General features: G+C 37.8%; 1 protein-coding gene across 1 annotated transcript in view; it reads right to left on the bottom strand.

Annotated features, from left to right (window-relative positions):
• The window catches only part of LOC129766761 (uncharacterized), a 107,457-nt gene that overhangs the window by 6,824 nt on the left and 78,415 nt on the right, over positions 1-22,218 (bottom strand). The window contains exons 6-7 of the mRNA XM_055767358.1: positions 972-1,086; positions 628-708 (exon numbers count right to left, since the gene is read on the bottom strand). Of these exons, the coding sequence (XP_055623333.1) occupies positions 628-708; positions 972-1,086 (196 nt within the window). The remainder of the gene's footprint in view (positions 1-627; positions 709-971; positions 1,087-22,218) is intronic.

Genomic DNA, 22,218 nt, shown 5'->3' with positions numbered 1-22,218 from the left:
TTTTCTATAAACTTATGGTTTTGAGGTTAAAGTGACGAAAGAGAACGAAATTCATTTGACACTCTATTTTCAATATATTCGAATTATTAGATTTTTTTTTCAACCGTATTAAATAATATCTTGAAAAAACGTAAACTCTCGAAGTAATTCATTCGGATAATTGTTCTCGCAAAATCTGAAGCACTTTTACTGTTCATAAAATGGTCGGTGTTAAGTCAGACCGGACCGTGTGACATTTTTATGATTTCGAGAAATTCGAGCTTGAAGTTTGGTGCTATAAGGAATTTTTATAGAGCGTTCGAAACAATTTCGATACGTTATTTCTGCTGCACGCGTGATTTTCCGAATCTGGTTAATGTGGTATGTAGCTTACGAAATCCTTTACCTAATGCAATCAATAACTAGAAATTTTCAATTTTGCGACTTGATCTTCTCTGACTTAACACCGACCAAATTAGAGTAGCATTTTGAGGCAAACATGAAAAGCACCCATTGAAATGCTGCTCAATCATAGATTTATAAATTTGGAAGTAATGTTTCGCAAGAAAAATAGATCCTTAATAATTCACTAGTAAAAATTTATTAACACTGATTCTGTTAAGCGTACCGTTCCCCCACAATACTCACATAGTAATCTCCCTTGTATTCTCCGGCCAGTGGGACAAGTCCAGCGGCGGCAACTCCGAGGAAAGCAATGCACACAACGGACTGTGTAGGCGGGGAAAATGCATGTGAAGAAGAAAAATCCAATTTAATACTTTATCACTTGAGCACTAATCGACGATTGCAATCGAAACACACTGATGCTGAGGCAGATCACTTCAAACCGAGCAGTGTTTTTTCCACGAACTGTGTTTGTTTTGCACAATCTATTTTCTTTCCACGCAAACTGATCACACTCGAAGGATCTGCAACCATCCGTTGTTTCGACCGCGTGCCGCGGCGCTTTCACTATCCACCAGGACACTCACTTTAAGGAAAGCCATTTTAAGTGTTGGTTGTTTGGCAAGAATTGCTTCTAACGCTCTGAGACGGGGTTCTGAACTGTGAATGATATCGATCCTCCAGCGGTCGGACGCTTTTATACTTAACTCCACCCCGAGCCGGACCGATCATCTTAGTCATGGGCCAGTTGTTCTGGCGCTACCAGATTTTCTGCGGCTCGCTGTTAGCGAGACTTCTATGTTCCGCAGCCACACCCCCCAGATTCATCGCTACACAAAAAGGCGCGCGCGCTCTCGCCGCCGATCGCTCCCTCATCTTGTATTGAACCCTTTTCCTCGACCGATGGGCAGGGATCAGGTAGCGAAGCACATCGTTCGAAATACGTCACTAAAGTTGCGCTAGGTGAGTATTACGCTCGTGCCGATGGTAGTATACAGGCTCAATGATGTCAACGAGAGATCGAGAGCGAAAAATAACCATTCGCGCCGCTGCAATATTTCCTCGTGTACCTATGCTCTTTTTATCGTTGTCGTCGCTGTCGTCGTCATCGACGTTGTTCAGGACAAATGCCAAAGGGGTAGAGGTTCACATCGATCGTGAACATACACTGGATTCAGTACGACGCGGAACAACATGAAAAAATGATCCGCATTCTGTGGGCCAGGTGTCGGTGTTTAGAAAATTCTCGAACGTGTCGAAAATGTAGTCGGCCTTTCAGTTGATACAATTTAGTGCTATGTAATGTTTTTCCCCAAATGAATTAAAATGTTTTTCAGTTGAATACCAATTTAGTTTTTGCTGATTGTTGAGCATGATAATACGAAGAAGAAAGATCAATCTAAAAATTGATACAGAAACCGTTGCACAATTTAATAATTTATCAGCATGTGGACTAATCAGAAAAGTGTTAATTACTAGATTACATTGAAGCTAGTGAATTATGGTCCATCGAACGAAGGTTTTTTGTTTCCGTCAATTATGTTATGATGTCATATCACAATTTTAACAAAATAGCGGTACACTCCTTTAAAACTAATTTTTTTTTTGTGTTGAACTTATTCACCAGCAATTAAATAAATATTTCTAAATAAATATTATTGCTGGTGATGAATATTGAATAGTTTGATACACAAAGTAAAAACTTATTACTCTCTTCTTTTTTTTTTTTCAATTTATTTCACACGATAATTAGATGAGTAATGACAAAAAATAGTCTAAAAATGTGGTGCTGGAATAATTGTCCGAAAGTTGGCTTATTCTTGTTTGCTTCAAGAAGGCTGGATATTAAATCAACAACTGTCAATGACACGAAGCTTAACACGTGTGATAAAATAACCATCTTATATATAAAATTCTCGTGTCACGATGTTCGTGGTCGTACTCCTCCGAAACGGCTCGACCGATTTTAATGAAATCATACTCAAAAAACTTGGTAGGCATGAGAATAGGTCGTAAACTATATATTATACTGCTAGGATATCGATTACTGTATATTTAATACCAATTTGGGTGAGTTTATGCAAGTGTTTTTTCTGATTTTTTTTTTGTATTTTTTTGCATAAATTTGGTTTGAAAATCGTTTGGTTTATATAACCAATTTTCACCTCTATCTCCTATTTTTAATTACCTTATTTGTATTTTTATACAAACAATATCAAAACAGGATGAAATTATTTACATTGTTAAATGCCAGATGCCCCTTCGTCCTCTTCATCGAGATTTCACCCCATACATACGTAACTAACCTCAATTCGACTGAAGCTAGGTGCATCGCCGGCGAGCTGGAAACCTTTCTGGATGAGCACAATGAATTATTGAGATTATTCTGAAGATACACATGCTCGGAATGCGATGTAACAGTCTCGCTATTGTGGTCAATCCTGATAAAATAAAACGACTGGAGGACACGTATGTAGATCTAATGCGCTACAGTTACTTCAATCATTATAAACATCATTACTCATTTTGAATTAATATTTTTAAACATGAGGTTGGAGGAGACGAATCAAACAAGAGAGTGCGATTATTATGTGTGTCGTTTGATGAATTGACGCAGTCAGGACAAAGTCTTGAGCAGTGCCAATAATAGCAAAATCTAGCCCTCCTTCAGCAAAATCCAGCCTTTCTTCAGCCGAAGGATCCGCCATCTCTCTCAATGGTGTGATCCACCAAGGACTCTACGGAAAAAATGAAGGTAGTCCCTAATTTGTGTTCTGTAATTGGAAACCACATTCACAAATTGTTTCTGATAATGATTTAATATTATGGATAAAGTTTTGGCGGAAATTCAAAGAGATTTATAGAAGAAATTTTAAGTTAGGACTGTCTTCTAAGTATTCAAACAACTTCGAGTAATGATTTTCAATCAAATTTTAGCAATTTAGAATTGCTTTCGTGTCTGCTGATCTGATAGAGAGTATATTAATAAATTGCGAATATGAATACGGATAAATTATTTTGATGTTTATTTTGCGCCAAGGCAAGATTGCCATATTTTATAGCACGAATGAATTGAGGTCGATCGGATTCCAGAATGCGAAAGACGAATCGTTAGATCCTATTGAGATTCAAAGCAATCGGATTCCAAAATATGGGTGACTGTTCGATATTGTTACCACAAACATGGTTCATAGCCTACGTGGTTATCTAAATCTTTTATCACCATGCATGGCAGATGGAAAATGTACAAGGCATTTTCCAAAAAGCATGAACGGGACCCAGCACACTATCACATAACACACTATCAATACATTAGTATTTTTTTATTGAACAGCGAAACTATTAATTAGAAATAAAGTATATGGCAGAACAACGTTTGCCGGGTCAGCTTGTATACAACGATACTATATCGAAACATTTCTCGATATTCACAACTCTATCTATTGTTTATTTTTCTAAAAAAAAAGTTACAACTAGTCTATCACGAAAAATCAACCAATTATTTAAATTCATGTTATGGATTGGATTTACAATTAAATTAAATGATGTTTTATTCGACTGCTCTTGATTTGAAGAAAACGTTGCCCACGCATTTGCCTTGGGGAACTGAGTATTTACCACAGGCTTGAAAATTTTCTCAACTCAAGAGCTTTTTACAACGAACATTATTTGAAATATTACAGCTCAGAAACTGCTGGTTGAATTAAAAAAATCTGTTTAGGAACGAATTGAAGATAATTAATGAAGTGTTCTCAGTTTAACTGACAAACAATATTCAAAACCAAATTTTGAACCACGGGGAAAACCAATCTTTTTTCCTGCTATTTGGAGTGTGAAAATTTAAAGCCATATTGTAGATATTTATCGCATTTGCAATAATATCAGCTCCCTATTTGACGGCTAGACTATTGGACGAAGTATTCGAAAAATTATTCAAACAACATTTTGTATTTCTTCATTTCATTTCCTTTTTTTTTGTTTTATATCTCCTATATTATAGTATAAAAAATAATTCAATGAGGATTAATCAAGGGAACTGTATTTTTGACGAAGGACTACGTATATGATATCTATATACAGCCATTTCATGACAAACCGATGTTGTGGTTCTCAGATTTTCGTGGAAAGAGGATGGTGTGTTCCTTATCGCTAAATATTAGACCCGTATTTTTTTCATCAGGGTGCCCATTTCCATTTTATATGTCTAGTGTATTGATATGGGTAACTACCAGTGTTTGGATTTCGATCAATATCGATTGATGCACAATGTGTCATGCAAGTAACTATGTAAAACTATGCGTTAAAAATGACAAACATCATCTGACTACCCTTCCCTTAGCCTCTATCGAGCTAAATAATCACATAGCTTGCACTCTCTGAGACTTAACACATTAAGGACCGCACGTTTTGAGGCAAACTTGTACGCTTCATTTGTTCGGATTCCACGAATGAGATCGTTTCCTTCGGTGTGGATGAGACGATGGCGAGTCATCGGTAGGCCTTGTTAGATTCTTGGCAGACCAAGAATGTAACCATCAAATGTACAAAACACGGGTTATTTCGTGATCCATCCGTATAGGCGGAACGCGAAACACGAGAAATCTCGTGAGCGGTCCGCAATGTGTTAAGAATCACGATCTGCTACACTAGTTGAATATGAATCATTCGCTTTGCGCAGTCCGTATGATCCTGCTGTTTCATGATTCATGGAGAGGTTCGATATGTATATGTTAGAGGCAAAGAAGAAAATAAACTTTCTGCACCGAAAGAAGTGCGAACCGATGCAGAATTGTCTCGTTCTCTTTTGTGTCGTGATTTGTAGCACGTAACAACAAAAGAATGCCGCTGGGGGGAATGACTTTTGTAAGATCATATTTGAACGAACGAAAGCGATTTTTTCATTGAATGGATCAGTTGGCAAACACTGGTAACTAGCATACACTGCATGGTTTTCATATGTGTGTTTGTAAGCGTTGAACGTAAACAAAGTTTTTTGTATTTTTCAAGTTTCAAGTTTGTATGTATGTCCACCCTAAAATGGAGTCCTAATAAATTAAAAAATTTAAAGATACGAGTCTATTATTTAGCGACAAGGAACATTACTACCAATTTTCGCGGAATTCTGAGATCGGTTTGACATGGAACGGCTGTATATACATTATGGGTCATTGGTTCTCTACAAACACTTTTGGGATTTTATAGTAGAAGAAATATACCTGGTTAAGCCTGGTTCAGATAGCTATTCATCAACACGAATGAACAGCCAGAAGTCCAAATAAGTTCTTCAGAATCATTTAGTTCTGTTTTGCATCAAAAACTCCATGATAATTGGGTTATTTGGCATCAATTCATAAAACCCGGAAAGGCATGCATGGTTTAATGAAACGGGGCTTCAGATTCTGGACTGGTCAGCTTGTTTACCAGATCAAAACCCTATCAAGAACATATGAGGAGTGATCGTACGAATAGTACATGCAGCTCACAAGCATTATGAGTGATTTGGAGAGCTTAAACGAGCAGTGTCCTCTCTATGTAGAACGAGATACACCCTACAACATGGCGCAGCTTGGTCTAAACCACTCCTAATGGGTTATTTGAACTGATTGAAAACTATAGATCACCTACGAATTAGAAACATATTGTAATTCTTGTGAAATTGACGTTAATTTTGTGAAGGAGCGAGAGTTTTTCCATCTGGTTCTATAGTTATGAAACACTGGAATTTAAGTTTTTTGGATGTTTTGCGACTGGACACAACAATAAAATTCAAATGGCCAGTCTTATCTTATGTATAAAATTCTCGTGTCACGATGTTCGTAGTCAAACTCCTCCGAAAAGGCTAAACCGATTCTAATGAAATTATGCACAAAACGTTTCTTAGCCATGAGAATAGGACGTAAACTATATTAGATACCGCTATGATACCGATTACTGTATATTTACCGTATATATACCAATTAGGGCGACACTATGCGAAAAAATCATTTTTTCTGCATAAATTGAAAAATTATTTTTTTGTATTTATTTTAATTTGGTTTCAGAAAAAAACATGAAAACCCAAATTTTCATCCTTTTAACCCCGTCCCATTTTCTTTATTTTTTATTTCGCGATTTTAAACGAAATCCGATAAACACAATATCTAAATAAAAAACTTAACAACATTGAGCTTCGTGTTCTATTTCTGTAAAAATGACGGAATTTTGGGTGGAATAAACACACTTTTTAAACGAAAAATATTGATGGAAATTTGCTATACTCTTTCAAATATGTTTTGTATGTAACAAAGTGACACATTTTCTACAAGTGGGTGGTGTACAAAAATTCTGTCTGATATGTAGTTAAAAAATGAAATGTAGTTAAAAAATATAGAAAAAAAAAGTTGAGTTAGGGTCAGGACTATGTCATCTAAGTATTCAAGTAACATGAAAAAATAATCTGTATTCAAATGTTACCAATGTAAAATTGTTTTCGGTTTGCTAATCGGATAGAGGGTAGATTGCTCCACAACTTCTGTTTTTGATCAAGGCAAGGTTGCCGCATTTCCATGGATTAAATTTTAATCGAACAGATTTCAGAATGCAAAAGCCGATTTCGTTGAAATCGTGGAATCCGATCGGCTTTCAGACCAATCGGATTCCGGAATATGGGTTAGTGTTTGATATTGTTCCGTCCAAACATGGTTCATGGCCTATGCGGTGAGCTGAAGCTTCAACCGCCTTGCGTTGCAGATGGAAAACACGATCACAAGAGTAGGTGAATATCCAATGTAAAAACGAAGAAACGGACAACCATTGACAAATATCAGTAACGCAGACTTTGACGGACAGAAAATCGTTGGGTATTACCACATTCGCCTCAGCTGAGCAAAACGTTCAATGTTTATATTAGTGTTGAGTTTCGCTGTTCAGCGAAAAGCAGTATAAAAGTCCGTGAATAAGGCAAGCAATATGGTTGTGTTTCAAATTCAGAATATCGATGTGACTACTTCTCGATTGAATGACAACGACGAAATAATGCGTCAACAAATTGTCCAGTATATCAACACCAATGAAGATGTCATATCTTTGGTTTCACAATTCATGAACGGGACCCAACAGTCATGATTTTGGCTATCCATTCAGAAAAGCTATTTTTCACTAACGAAACCGTAATTGAAACAAATGAATATTTATTTTCTTTATTTCATTTTAAACTTTTAGATAAAAATATATTAGGCTGTCAAAAAAATCCTGCGGTATTTTTTTTTTTGAATTTTCATTTGTTCATAAAATGAGTTACAATCATCTGTTTTAAGTCAAATATGCGCCGTTTTGTTCGATGACTTGTTCCCAACTAGATGCCAACTTCATTATACCCCTGTTATGGAAGCTCGCTTCCTTATTGGCAAAAAACTCGGATAGCCAATTTTCACAGGCCTCTTTTGTGGCTAACTTCTGACTACCTAGCTCGTTCGCCATGGACAAAAACAGGTGGTAGTCACTTGGTGCAAGGTCCGGACTATACGGCGGATGCAAAAGAATCTCCCATCCGAGCTCCCGGAGCTTCTGGCGCGTCACCAAAGAAGTGTGTGGCCTGGCGTTGTCCTGATGGAAGACAATGCGGCCTCTGTTTATCAAAGATGGCCTGTTCTTCATGAGTGCTACCTTCAAGCGGTCCAGTTGTTGGCAGTACAGGTCCGAATTGAGCGTTTGGCCATAGGGAAGCAGCTCATAATAGATTATTCCTTGACAATCCCACCAAACACACAGCAGAACCTTCCTGGCCGTTAATGAGGGCTTGGCCACCGCCTGAGCCGCTTCAGCGGGCTTCGATCACGACCGTTTGCGCTTCACGTTGTCGTAAGTGACCCACTTTTCATCGCCAGTCACCATCCGCTTCAGAAACGGGTCGATTTTGTTGCGATTCAGCAGCGATTCACATGCGTCGATAAGGTCAAAGATGTTTTTTTGCGTCAACGTGTGTGGCACCCATACATCGAGCTTCTTTGTGAATCCAAGCTTCTTCAAATGGTTAATAACGGTTTGATGACTTATCCCCAGCTCTTGGCCGATGCTACGGCTGCTACTGTGCCGGTCTTTCTCGGCTAATTCAGCGATTTTGTCGCAATTTTCGACGACAGGGAGCGGCGACAGGGAGCGTGGCGCATCTTCGACGACCTCTACACCAGAACGAAAACGTTGAAACCATCGTTGTGCGGTGGAAATGGAAACTGTATCGGGTCCATAAACTGCACAAATTTTATTGGGAGCTTGAGATGCATTTTTGCCTTTGTCATAGTAGTACTGTAAAATATGTCGGATTTTCTCTTTATTTTGCTCCATATTTGCGACACTATAACTCACGAACGACTTAACCAAACAAAACACTGTCAAGGACTATATTATAGCGGACTATAAATACTTTTCCAACAAGCTATAGTATGACTCGATACAATGAATACAACTAGAACTACGCGCTTACAACGACACCTCGCGGAAATAGTGCAGGACTTTTTTGACAGCCTAATATCTCTGGAAACTCATAAAAAATAGTGGTTCTATAGTTGTGAAACGCAGTGTATTAGACCCCTAGTTTTTCTTTATTTTTGATTAGGATGCCCATTACCATTTACATACATTTGATTTCAAGATATTCATCAGATTTAAATAAAAAAATATAATAAACATACAGCCCTACATCTTTAACCATGCAAACCATAAAAAAATGCAATCCATAATTACAAAAACAAAATATAATTTATTTTCAGATGTGATATTTTTTGGCTCATTTGCTTCAACTTGATATGTTGATTATTTGAATCGGTCCAGCTTTCAAGAAAAAAAAATCTACAAAATATAGCGCCCTCTAGTTCGAAGATTGTTCTATATGTCGATTATCTGAATCGGTTCAATAGCTCAGAAGTTATGAATTTTTGAATAAAGTTATTTTTGGAATAATAGGAGAAAAAATACTTTTCACGAAAATCTGAGAACCATTATATCTGTTTGACATGGAATGGCTGAATATTAGTGTGACAATGGATATATGGAAAGAATGTCATCATCGAATTTCAAAAACCGACAATGTACATTTTGTTTATTATCAATGTTATATCAATCGGACATGATTTAGGGGTGCCTTAAAGCACTCAAAGTTTTGATTTTTTGGCCACTCAGGCTGTCGATCTTTGGCCAAAATATTTTTTTCGAGAGATCTCCAGATCTCGACGATTTATGCATTTTTAAGTCATTTGGCATCGAAAAAAAATTTCGATACTCCAAATTTCCTCCCCCCTTGGAAGATTTTTGAGGATCAAAAAATCAAAACTTTGAGCGCACCCCTAAATCATGTCCGATTGGACTGAAACTTTGCACAGGTCATTTTTTGGGGCAATAAACAAAATTTACATGGTCGCTTATTAAAATTTGACATGACCAATTTCGCTGCCATCCTACTGAATATATGGATTAAAATCCATTAGAATTATGTATTCATATACCTTAAATCAAAATAATAGTTTGGAACATGACACTTTCGATTGGAAATTTTCGAGAAGTGAGAGTTAGAAACAATCAAATTACTACAATAAAATATGACTGTTCTATACTGCCCGAATACTGAGAATGTTTAAAAAAACTGCATGGTCGAGGTAAACGATTATGTCTAAAAGTAATACGTAAGCAAACATTTCTAGTTTCCCGAGAAATAACACAGGATATCAAAAGACATCGACAAATGATTCATTCCAGCCGCAGTGAAGAAGAAATGCAGAGGTGGTTCTGTCTCAACCATAATGAACATTTATTTTTATAATGCATACAAAATGTGAGCAAAAAGCAGACATTGATATCAAGTTGTGCAAGTGAATGCTGATTGCAACTTAACAGTTGTGCTGCAGTTGCCAGTAGGTACCACATTATACAGCTTATGAGCTGCCAATCAATCAAATCCCTTCCAAATATAAATCCTATTGCATAAACAGCGATCTTAACTGTGACCTTCCATTGTGGGCAAAACCAACTAGACAAATTGGATCTTGCGAATGCCAAATGCTGCAATGCAACCGTTTTGAGCCGTTCCCCGATTGATCATTTTACCGGATGTTCTGGTCAATGTGGTTCAGTCGTTGCGGTGCTCAACACGAGCACAAGATACGCAGCCACGGCAGAAAGATAATCATCTCTGCTCCCACGGGCGGTTCCCATTGTTTGCTCTCGCGCGGCACGCAAAATCTTAAACCGTGGTTGAATTATATTGCTTCCTAATATTGAACACGGTCCTAGCGGCACCGCTTAACCGCAAGATTGGAAGTGACCTTGAGCAGCGGTAACGTTCTAAAATGTGAGTTCACCCGATTTGTCTCACGGAATGATTAAGAACGAAAAAAGGATATATGATAAAGTCACTAAGTTGCGATAGGAAGCAAATCGTAAGAGAATGATGTTTAGTTTTTTTTATATCGCATCAGCTATGCCTCTACAATCACAATGGTTTAAATCCCACCTTTTTTCTACTATTAATCGTTCGTCTTAGTTAGTGGGTGCTATACATAGTCACTAACTAGTGGCGAGCAGGGTGTGGTTTAGGAGGATATGAAGATTGATTATCTCAAAACTGTGTGATGAACAGATACAGGAAGGGGTGTAAGCTAAACAACAAACAAGGTAGAACTAAACTTGGACTCTTCACGTGCCTGTTCGTAACTCCCGTTAATCAAAATAAAATGAATTAGTTTGTCGATTATTTCACGCTAATAATAATCGATTTCGAAGTTTTGTTTGGGATATACTAAAATTGTTCGAAATGTCCAGTTTTTGACGTAGGACTACGTCTTTCATTTCTATACTGGGGTGTAAGTTCGAAGTTTCGAAAACGAAAGCGTTACGCCGGAGAACGAGATGTTGAGCCTTAATAGCTCCTAAACAACTGAACGAAATGGTATGATAAACACTTCATTCGAAACATAAAATGTCTACGCGTTCTATGCTTGTTACTTTTTGATCCAAAAACTTGTTTCAATAGCATTAAAAATGCTTTTAAAACAGCTTATTGAAATCACACCAATCGGTATAAAAGCGACTGTCGCTCGGAAATCCTCTCAGTTATGATTACGCAACGATAGAGCTACCATCGCTGAAATGAATGGATGTTTCCCTAACACAGACTTCAAAACCATGGAGCCTGGGGAAATCGGCTTTGGCTCGGTTATTCAAGACTACATATCTCTTCTACGCATACCGTTTGATGATTAGGCAAAATGTCACTAGTTTAATAAATGATTCAATGAATGAATCAATCACTCGTTCGAGAACTCGCGAGCTGATCGGACAAGTTTGAGAATCGATCCGATAACGGTGTTTTTTTTCACGCAGATTTATATTGTGCTTTTTTCCATCAGCGCTTGCGAGTGAAGCGAGCTCAATAAATAGTGGTGCACGATCGAGGCGCTGAGGATCCAGTTCAGATCAACACACATCCATCACACGCTACACAGCAGCGGCAAGTAGAAGTTTATTTTTCTATTGTTCCATTTATCATTCCTTCAACCTCCTGTGTACGATTTACACCATTGTCCAACATTGTATTTACCAAATCGGCAAGCGTTGGCATTAGGGGTGTACATTTTTCTTACATTACCGTTGAACTTTTGTTGAAACTGAGGGCGGGGAGGATCCCCCATCCACGTCATTGAATGTTTCTGATGCTGACCCACCTCCTGAAGAGCAGGTGGATGAAGCAGACGTTGAGGAGGAAAATTCTGTGTATGAAGTAGAAAGTTCTGAAGATGAGGAAATTGATGAAAAACATGATTTTCGTCTAAAGGAATACCCGGAGGGATTCAAAGGTCCATTCATTGTATACTTTAGACGAAAATCAAAACCTCTTAATGTCATTCGCATCTCAAAAAAACTAACGCAGAAATTTTCCAAAGTTACTGAAATTACTCGGATGGGGCCAGACAAATTACGAGTTGTCGTCTTTTGCAGAACCCAAGCGAATGCAATAACGCGCTGTGATCTCTTTGCAATTGAGTATCGCGTATACGTACCCTGTTGCAACGTTGAAATAGACGGTGTAATAAACGAAAAGGGTTTGACTCGAAAAGAGATACTCGATGGTGTCGGTCGCTTCAAGAACTCCTCACTTAAAAGTGTGAAGATTCTTGAATGCGATCGACTGAAGTCTGTGTCACTTAAAAATGACAAACGAGTTCTCAATCGGACAAACTCTTTTCGAGTGACATTTGAGGGTTCCGCCCTTCCAAACTACGTTGCAATAGGTGCACTTCGTTTACCTGTTCGGTTGTTTGTACCCCGGGTAATGAAATGCAACAAATGTATGCAACTCGGTCACACGGCCGCCTATTGTTGCAATAAACAACGTTGCGCAGATTGTGGAGAGAGTCATGATGGGACTTCTTGCGCAAAAGAGCGCAAGTGTCTTCATTGCGACGAGGCTCCACATGATCTTTCTCAATGCCCGGTGTACATACAACAAGGGGAAAAACTCAAGCGTTCCTTAAAGGAACGTTCCAAGCGGACTTATGCAGAAATGCTTAAGAGTTCCGCTTCAACGACTCAGGACAATCCCTACTCCATTCTGCAGAACGACGAGCCTGTTGCTGACGCTCCCAATGCAGGAAGTTCCGGTACATCGCAGGGTGCCATTAGGAAAAGAAAAATTACTTCTTTTCCATCACTCCTCAGAAAGAAGACCGAAACTTGGTGGCGTACTATAGGGGATCAAAAAATGTCACTCCTTCTATAGAGTCACTCTCCCATCGATGACAGGCATTGAAGTTGTCGCTTGCCAGACACAAATCAATGGCAAAGACCTCTGCATTGCCTCGATATATATTCCTCCAAGAACCGTGGTCGGCCGCCATCAGTTTTTTGATATCATCGAGGCACTGCCGGAGCCGCGGCTAATCTTAGGTGACCTTAACTCCCATGGAACAGCATGGGGTTCACTCTACGATGACAACCGTGCCACTTTGATTTATGATCTGTGCGACAACTTCAAATTGACAGTTTTGAATACTGGGGAAGCAACTAGAATAGCCAACCCTCCTGCACGGGCAAGTATGCTAGACATATCACTTTGCTCTTCTTCGTTATCCCTGGATTGCACGTGGAAGGTAATCCAAGATCCCCACGGTAGTGACCACCTGCCAATAATTTTATCGATCGCCAATGAATCAGGTTCTCGTGAGTCAGTCGATATTGCGTATGACCTCACGAAAAATATTGACTGGAGAAAATTTGCAGAAATAATATCTGAAGCACTTATTTTAATGCATGAACTTCCTCCACTCGAAGAGTATAATTTTATATCGAGTTTGATTTACGAAAGCGCACTTCAAGCTCAAAAGAAACGTGTTCCTGCTACCACTTTCCGACGTCGTCCTCCATCACTTTGGTGGGACAAGGAGTGTTCAAAGGTCTACCTTGAAAAATCATCCGCTTTCAAAAAATTCCGGAAAACTGGACTAGTGGAATGGTTTCGAAAGTACCAAGCTCTAGAAGCCAAACTAAAAGGTCTGATTAAAGCAAAAAAGCGTGGATATTGGCGAAAGTTCGTCAATGGTTTGTCAAGGGAGACCGCTATGAGCACTCTTTGGAATACGGCTAGGAGAATGCGTGGCTGGAACCATACAAATGAAAGTGAGGAATACTTTGACCGTTGGATTTTCAAATTTGCAAGAAAGGTTTGTACCGATTCCGTTCCTGCACAAAGCGTCGTACGCGACATTCCGCTCCATTGCGACTATGAGAATTTTTCGATGGTAGAATTCTCAATTGCCCTCCTCTCAGGTAACAATTCAGCTCCTGGGTCGGACAAGATTAAATTCAACTTGTTGAAGAATCTTCCCGACTTGGCGAAACAGCGTTTGCTGAACTTGTTCAACAAGTTTCTGGAGCTGAATATTGTCCCACATGACTGGAGACAAGTGAGAGTGATAGCCATACGAAAACCCAACAAGCCGGCTTGCGATCACAACTCGTATAGGCCGATTGCAATGTTATCCTGTATTCGTAAATTGTTAGAGAAAATGATTCTACTTCGTTTGGACACGTGGGTTGAAGCGAACAATTTGCTGTCAAATACGCAGTTTGGCTTCCGCCGAGGTAAAGGGACGAACGATTGTCTGGCGCTGCTATCTTCTGAAATCCAAATCGCATTTGCTCGCAAAGAACAAATGGCTTCCGTTTTCCTCGATATCAAAGGGGCATTTGATTCAGTTTCCATGGAAATTCTCTCAGAGAAACTTCATAATCGTGGACTTTCACCAATTCTCAATAATTTCCTGTACAATTTACTGTCAGAAAAGCACATGTTTTTCAATCATGGCAGCTTGAAATCTGCTCGATACAGTTTTATGGGCCTACCACAAGGCTCCTGCCTAAGCCCCCTCTTGTACATTTTTTACGTCAATGATATAGATGATTGTCTAACTAGAGACTGCACGCTGAGACAACTTGCAGACGATGGAGTTATTTCCATCACGGGTACTAATCCCGTCGTTCTGCAAAAGTCGTTGCAAGATATCCTGAACAATCTGTTCACGTGGGCCCTCAAGCTGGGTATCGAATTCTCTACGGAGAAAACTGAAATGGTCGTTTTTTCTAGGAAGCACGAACCCGCCCAATTCCAGCTTCACCTATCCGGCAAAACAATCCAACACTCTATGTTTTTAAAATACCTGGGTGTATATTTTGATTCTAAGTGTACCTGGGGGAGACACATTGCGTATTTGAAACAGAAATGCCAGCAAAGAATCAATTTTCTCCAAACAATAACCGGAACATGGTGGGGTGCCCATCCAGGAGACCTCATTCAGTTGTACAAAACAACGATATTGTCAGTGTTAGAATATGGCAGTTTTTGCTTCCGATCATCCGATCAGCTGCCAGGATTCATATTCTCAAGCTGGAGAGGATACAATATCGTTGCTTGCGTATAGCCATGGGGTGTTTGCATTCGACACATACGACGAGTCTCGAAGTTTTGGCAGGAGTACCCCCGCTTACTCTTCGGTTCACAGAATTATCCTACAGATTTCTCATTCGTTGCAAGATCATGAATCCATTGGTGATTGATAACTTCGAAAATCTACTCCAACTGACTCCTCAGTCAAGTTTTATGTCTTTATACCATGAGTACCTTACCCACGACGTGCACCCTTCACCAGGCATCTCCAACCAAGTTTGCTTCCCATACTTCTGCAATTCCTCTGTCATTTTTGATCTGTCCATGCGACAAAAAATCCATGGAATCCCAGACCACCTACGCTCCGATTCTATTCCGCCGATATTTTCGGCAGAATATGGGAAAGTTAGATCTGATAAAATGTTCTTTACTGACGGTTCATTCATAAACGGGTCCACTGGCTTCGGCATCTTCAATGAAAATTCCAGTGCCTCTTTCAAACTCAAAGATCCTTGTTCCGTGTATGTCGCTGAACTGGGTGCGATATACTACGCTTTAGGGATTATTGAAACATTGCCCATCGACCATTATTTTATTTTTTCAGACAGTCTCAGCTCAATAGAGGCAATCCGCTTAATGAAAGTTGATAAACGCTCATCTTATTTCCTAACTAGAATAAGACAACTATTGAGTGTTTTGGTCGAAAAATTATTCAAGATTACCTTAGCATGGGTTCCCTCTCATTGTTCGATTCCGGGGAATGAGAAAGCGGACTCGCTAGCTAAGGTGGGCGCTTTAGAAGGCACACTTTTTGAAAGGCAAATTGCTTATAATGAATTTTTCCACATTCCTCGTCAGTATACGCTCGTAAGTTGGCAGCGCATGTGGAGTGGTGATGAGTTCGGTCGTTGGTTACACACGATTATCCCTAAGGTCTCGACGAGTGCATGGTTCAAGGGATTGAATGTAGGTCGTGATTTCATTCGCGTGATATCTCGGCTTATGTCCAATCACTACAACCTAAACGCGCATCTCTATCGCATTAGGCTCGCAGCAAACAATCTTTGTGATTGTGGCGATGGCTACCACGACATCGAGCATGTTGTCTGGTCGTGTATCCGGTTCCATACTGCTCGCTCTCAGCTCTCTAGAGCACTGAGAGCACAAGGCAGACAATCGGAGATCCCCGTCCGGGATATCTTAAGTAGCCGTGATCCTGATCTTCTGCTTCATCTCTACCTGTTCCTCAGAAACGCCGATGTCAACGTTTAATGATGTTTCCTTCGTTGTGTCCCTGTTTCATATCCCTCCTATACGATCGATAAACTTTTACTTAGTCGCGGCAATACATACACACACTCTTTACAGATACACGGGCCAAAGGTTGTGCATTCAACAGGAGCCAAAGGTTGTACCGCTCATGACAACTCTACATGAACTGATGATTGCGCCGGTTAGTAACCATTCTATCCTGGATTCCTCGAGTCGAGAAAGACGCACCACGCTAGATATGAGGTACAGACTAGGGGGGCGTTGCTGATTGAGGGTCAGCTGCATCCCAATAGGAAGTATCCTGTGTCGGGCACACGCACAGAGCATTAGAGACAGCAACATCCGAATTACGAAAACACTTGTAATACTAACCTCGAGCCAACCGCGAGTAATCGGTTACATATTACTAACATAGATAATAAGAAAAATTGTCAAAGTATTGAATTCCCGGCCCCGTGAGGCTAACGCCATATGAGCCTTGATAAAAATATATATTTTGGAAAAAAAAAATTATTCAATCAATACATACAAAAGATAGCTCTGCGCAGCGGCGATATCGTACAAAATGAGGAACATCTGAGGTGCAATTATTGCCAATTAAGAAAATACAAATGATTACTAAGCCAACGGCAGTCCTACGTCAACCTTGCGGTTATATCATAGGTATAACCCATCCGTAGTTTTTTGATTAAAAAACACATAATTTTCAGGAAAATCTCAAAATATTTTTATTCGTAGTAATCTCCGTTCGATTCTACACATTTCACCCATCTCTCAGGCAAATTCCGACACCACTTTTTGGCTGCAGTGCTGCTCTGTAAGTATTTTGCGGCCATTTGTTTCCCATTGTACAATGGTCTAAGAGATGCATTGAGGTGGAAATTAGCATTTAGAGCTCGACATTCTCTAGACAAAAACTGTCTTAGACAAAGTTGTTACTCATGATAAAGTGCTCGCTTTTATGTTGTCAAAAATAGGGTGACCAAAATTTTCGATGAAATAAAAAATATAACTTTCTTATCTTTATAGATAGAGGTAAACATAGTTCGACAATGTTGAAGTCCCAGTTATTCGAGACATGTTTGTAGAACAAAGTTTTTTTTCTATCTTTCGAATTAACTGATATAGCGCATTTTTTTCTAAGTTTCGTTAGGGTCACCATGAAAAAACTATTTTTTGGTCTAACATTCATATTTCAAATCCTACATACAAACTGTCTTCGAAAGACTTTTAGAACATACTAATACAAACATTTTTCGACGCAGAACTTGTGAATATCTCAACTTCACTCAAAGTTATTCATTTTTCATCCAAAAAAAAAACGCTCTCTTCAATTGCTTGCCATTCTTTCTGGGGCAAACACAAAAAATGTTTGTTGACGGGATTTGAAGAAAAAAAAACAAATTTCACTCTATATAATATGTGATTTTCAAAGATATGTTATTTTCTGTTTTGAGTTGTTTTTGACTAAGTTACATCTCAAACGCAGAACTTAATATTTCAGAAGACGCAGAATGGAAACAAAAAATTCGAACCGAATCTACAAATTTTCACCTTCAGTTTTCCACAGAAGACACAACTCTCCACGCTGAAAAATACCTTATGTCACTTTTAATCCGGAAACAATAATAGTAATAACGGAAATTGAATGATCGATTGAAAAGAATCCCAAATAAGTTATTCACAACTTATCAGTCATCCAGCTAGCGATCAGACGGCAGCAAGGCTTCCCAAATGCTATTTCTCAAGGCCGAGTTGTTTAGATTAGTTTTTAAAATTGGTCTCTTCAAGTTTAGAGGCGAATGAACTGAGAAAGTTTAAAGCCTCTATAATCCGAAACAACATTATTACACCAATAGATAAAAACTAACTCCCGAATTCACAGAAGCCAGCAAAAAAAATATAAAACGGATTTTCAGAATGTATCGGAATTTCTAAAATAACTCTTTAGTTAAAAATTTTAGAACCCTAAAAATTACCAAAGGGTTTGCGTTGTTTCGTAGACGAAGCTTTATGAAATCTCCACGGTATGGAAACCAACAACATACGTTCCATTTAATATTTCGCTTCTGTTTTGATTCTGATCTACACTATGCTTGTCTTGCATATTCTGAAGAGATGCATTCTGTGGCGAAAAAATTGTTCAACACAGTAGCAAAATAGAAACCGGGGTTGACCAGGGCGAGCACAATACATAGAGAACTTTCAGTGACCGCCAACGAGATCCATCGACAAATCTTGACTGATATGGACTTTCAAGCAAGTATTTATATTTATAGATTTTTGTGATTTCAAATTTCGAAGCAGTTCTGAGCTTTTGAAACAAGTTTTGGGTCAATAAGTAACCAGCATTACTCATACATCGTTTATCTTTCGGATGAAATGATTGACATTCAAACATTGTTCAACCGACAAAGAGGTATTGACGCTCAAAACATTGCACCATTGTGGCAGTTATTTGTGGCTTCCTTCCACCTTCACCTTAAGGAAGATTATTTAGAAAGCTTCGCTGCCGTCTGGTCGCTATACCCAAAAATAATTTTTAGCACATGTTTCGGCATCCTTATCTATTACATTAAATGAGCTTAAAAATAACAGAAAATGTGCTACTCTTCCATACCGGTGTAGCATTTGTATGATATATGTGCCATAGCAATATAAGAGCAATTTGAGAGAGCGAAACAAGAGACACATATAAGCTCGCATTAAACCTTTTCGCATACATGCTATATACACGAACCAGACCGAAAAGGAAATAGGTTCACGTTTATGCTCTCCTTTTTGCTTTTAAAAAACACTATCCAACTTAATGTCAAAAGTTTTGGACTTTTTTCCGTACAATCCCAAGCTGACGTTCAGTCTGAGAGAATGAGATGTCTACTCTCATGCATACAAACATTTTAAACCTTTGAAAAAGGTGCTTCAATATTTTGCATTTCACCCTTCTTCGCACGAAAAACTGTAAGACACGATCGCATTTTCGACGAAGAACTACGGAATTATATTATTCAATCCGCTTGCTTATTGCTCCGGATATTATTCTAGAATACATCGAATTTTTTGAAATAACATTTCAGTTATTTAGTTATTCTTACTAGTTTAGTAATAAAAATTATAATTCAAAATATGAAAAATAAAACACATAAAAGTGTACGGTGTATTTAAAATGTTATTTTTCCTAAATAGTTCATTAATTTTCCAACAACATTGTCAAACATCTTATTTTAATCGAGATCGGGATTTGAGTTACGATTTTTGAAAAAATTATGATTTTGAATACGCCATTACAAAATGATTAAATCTCTAACTGTGGATAATGGAAATCCGATGTGCCTAGGATTTTATTTTAGTCTCATTAATACTCTAAATTAATGAACGAAGGCGTATGATAACTGATAACTGCTACTTGCCTAATTATTTTTAAGCTTTTAGTACCTCATCTATTTTATTATTGATTTGTTTAAGATGGTATTTCAGTGTAGAAGCACGAATTTCGGACGTTTTTTCGAGCTCCGAAAAAATAAACTAAATAATATTTTTACTATTAATTATACCATTATTTGTTTATTTATATTTTAACACTAAAACTAAAATCGAACGGAAAATATATATTAATAATTAGAAAAATTACAAGCTGATGAAGTGAGGGAGTTGAAAAAAAGTTGGGTCATAGCGTACACAATTCTAGCCCTCCTGGTTATTTGAAATAAAAAAATCGAACAGATTCTGAATCAGTAAAGATGCCGCTATCGCAAGAATCTCGGACAAACCAAACACATTTTTTTTACAAAAATTGAGAGAAAATGCTGTTCAAAACGTTTTTTTTTCTGGTTTTCTGATTTTTAAAAATGGTAAATTTTAAGAAATATGGTTTTTCATTAGTTCCTGCGATGAATAAATGCATACAGATTGTATTAATATAAATATGAAATAAATCGGTCCAGAAGAAAGTCCTTTCTGGGGTAAATTCATGAATGCCTATACCTCAGAAATATGAACAATCTCTTAATCACAATGGAATCGTTTAACTTTAAAATTTTGTTTACTTATTTTATTTGGTAGTTTTTAATACATTATCTGTAACATTTGTATATTTCTCTACCTTAGAATCATTCAACTTTTTTTTTATTTTTATTTTTTACCTTATTTTTGTCGAAATGTTTTTTTATGACGTACTGTATTCTATTGATCATTTCATTTGATACCAATATTGAGGGGATTGCAAAAAATGCATAGTTGACCATTTCGTGACGGTGACCTTTTTGGATTTATGTTGTTCAGAATATTGTGTTCTTCAAGTCAAGCAATATAATAATTACTTAGTGGCGGCCAAAATGGATTTCTGATTGGAAGATGAAATATGCAGTTTCACAATGACAGCAGAGATAAAGGTGTTTTCCAAATTTCAGATCAATCAGTTAACAGAAACGGGGTCAGCTTTCTATTAATATGGGACAACGCTATAGACAAACACGTTACAATCATGTTACAAACAGAGCAAGCTAAATAAAACCGTTTAGAATACGTATAAGTGCACCAACTATTTATATGTCATTTTTTCACCCGCATATTCCTACCCTATGTCTCAAAATAATGTAAGATAAACTATAATGTTTACAGTTGTGGGGAGTTTTTAATAATTCATTTACTTTCATGAAATGTGCAATTTCGTATCACGTTTGGGAACAGTTATTTTACACGCCATTTCAAGAATGAATTACTCTCAATTTTCGCAGTTCGAGCCACAACAGTTCCTTAGTACTTAAAACTATCTCATCTGATCATCTTCATACAGTTCAACACGAAGCGGAGAAAAATTACCATTCTCAACATGATTTATATCTCCCAAAATTTGCATAAATGAGCGTTTATGACGATAGACGTTTCGTTTACAATCGCGATAAAGTTGACATGTTTATGGTCAATAAATAAGTGTCTTTTTTCATTCCACACGAGATAAATAGATTTAATGGAACTGTTCGAAGGAACACATCTCGACTATTGGCACAAGTTTCATGGTGATATACTGTCGGTTACGTGAATGAATTTATTGGATTTGGAAAAGAGTTCGCTTTGTTTAGTTGCAAATATTGTTCTTTTTTTCATAGCGTTTATTTATCAGGCTCAGTTACCTGTCATCTAACATTATAAAAAAGGACCTGGGTAAGGAAGTAAAAAGTGCTCCCAACCCAAATAACCCGCTCTATGAAAAATATTGTATAGGCACCAAATAAGAAATTATGACTATTTTTTTGAACCCCTATGAGGTTCACCATAGGATCTATGGTAAAAAAATGTATTTTTCAATTTTTTTCATGCCATTCTCGAAAGCTTCGAGCTAGAAATGCGGAGGAAATGCTGAAAGTGCGTTATACAATTTTTTTCATCCAAAATTTTAGAAATAAAAGTATTTTTTTTGGTATTTCGAAATATCACTTTTTTTTTATTTTAAGATCCATTAAAACTAAACTTTCATTTAAATGTACCTGATTTTGATATATATTTTTTCCAGAGCATTATGGTTTTTTGGTAATATTATATTACATTTTGGAATTATTAAATTAAGTTTTGAGACGCAGTACTGCTTTGAAATGTGTTCACACGTTTTTTTTTTAAATTTTGATTTTTTTCCCCTAATTTCCACTGTCTGC

Source organism: Toxorhynchites rutilus, chromosome 2 (assembly GCF_029784135.1).
Source record: "Toxorhynchites rutilus septentrionalis strain SRP chromosome 2, ASM2978413v1, whole genome shotgun sequence".
In the NCBI taxonomy this organism is placed as follows: domain Eukaryota; kingdom Metazoa; phylum Arthropoda; class Insecta; order Diptera; family Culicidae; genus Toxorhynchites; species Toxorhynchites rutilus.
Note: the sequence above shows the minus strand (reverse complement) of the source record. Positions and strands in the feature narration are given on the sequence as shown.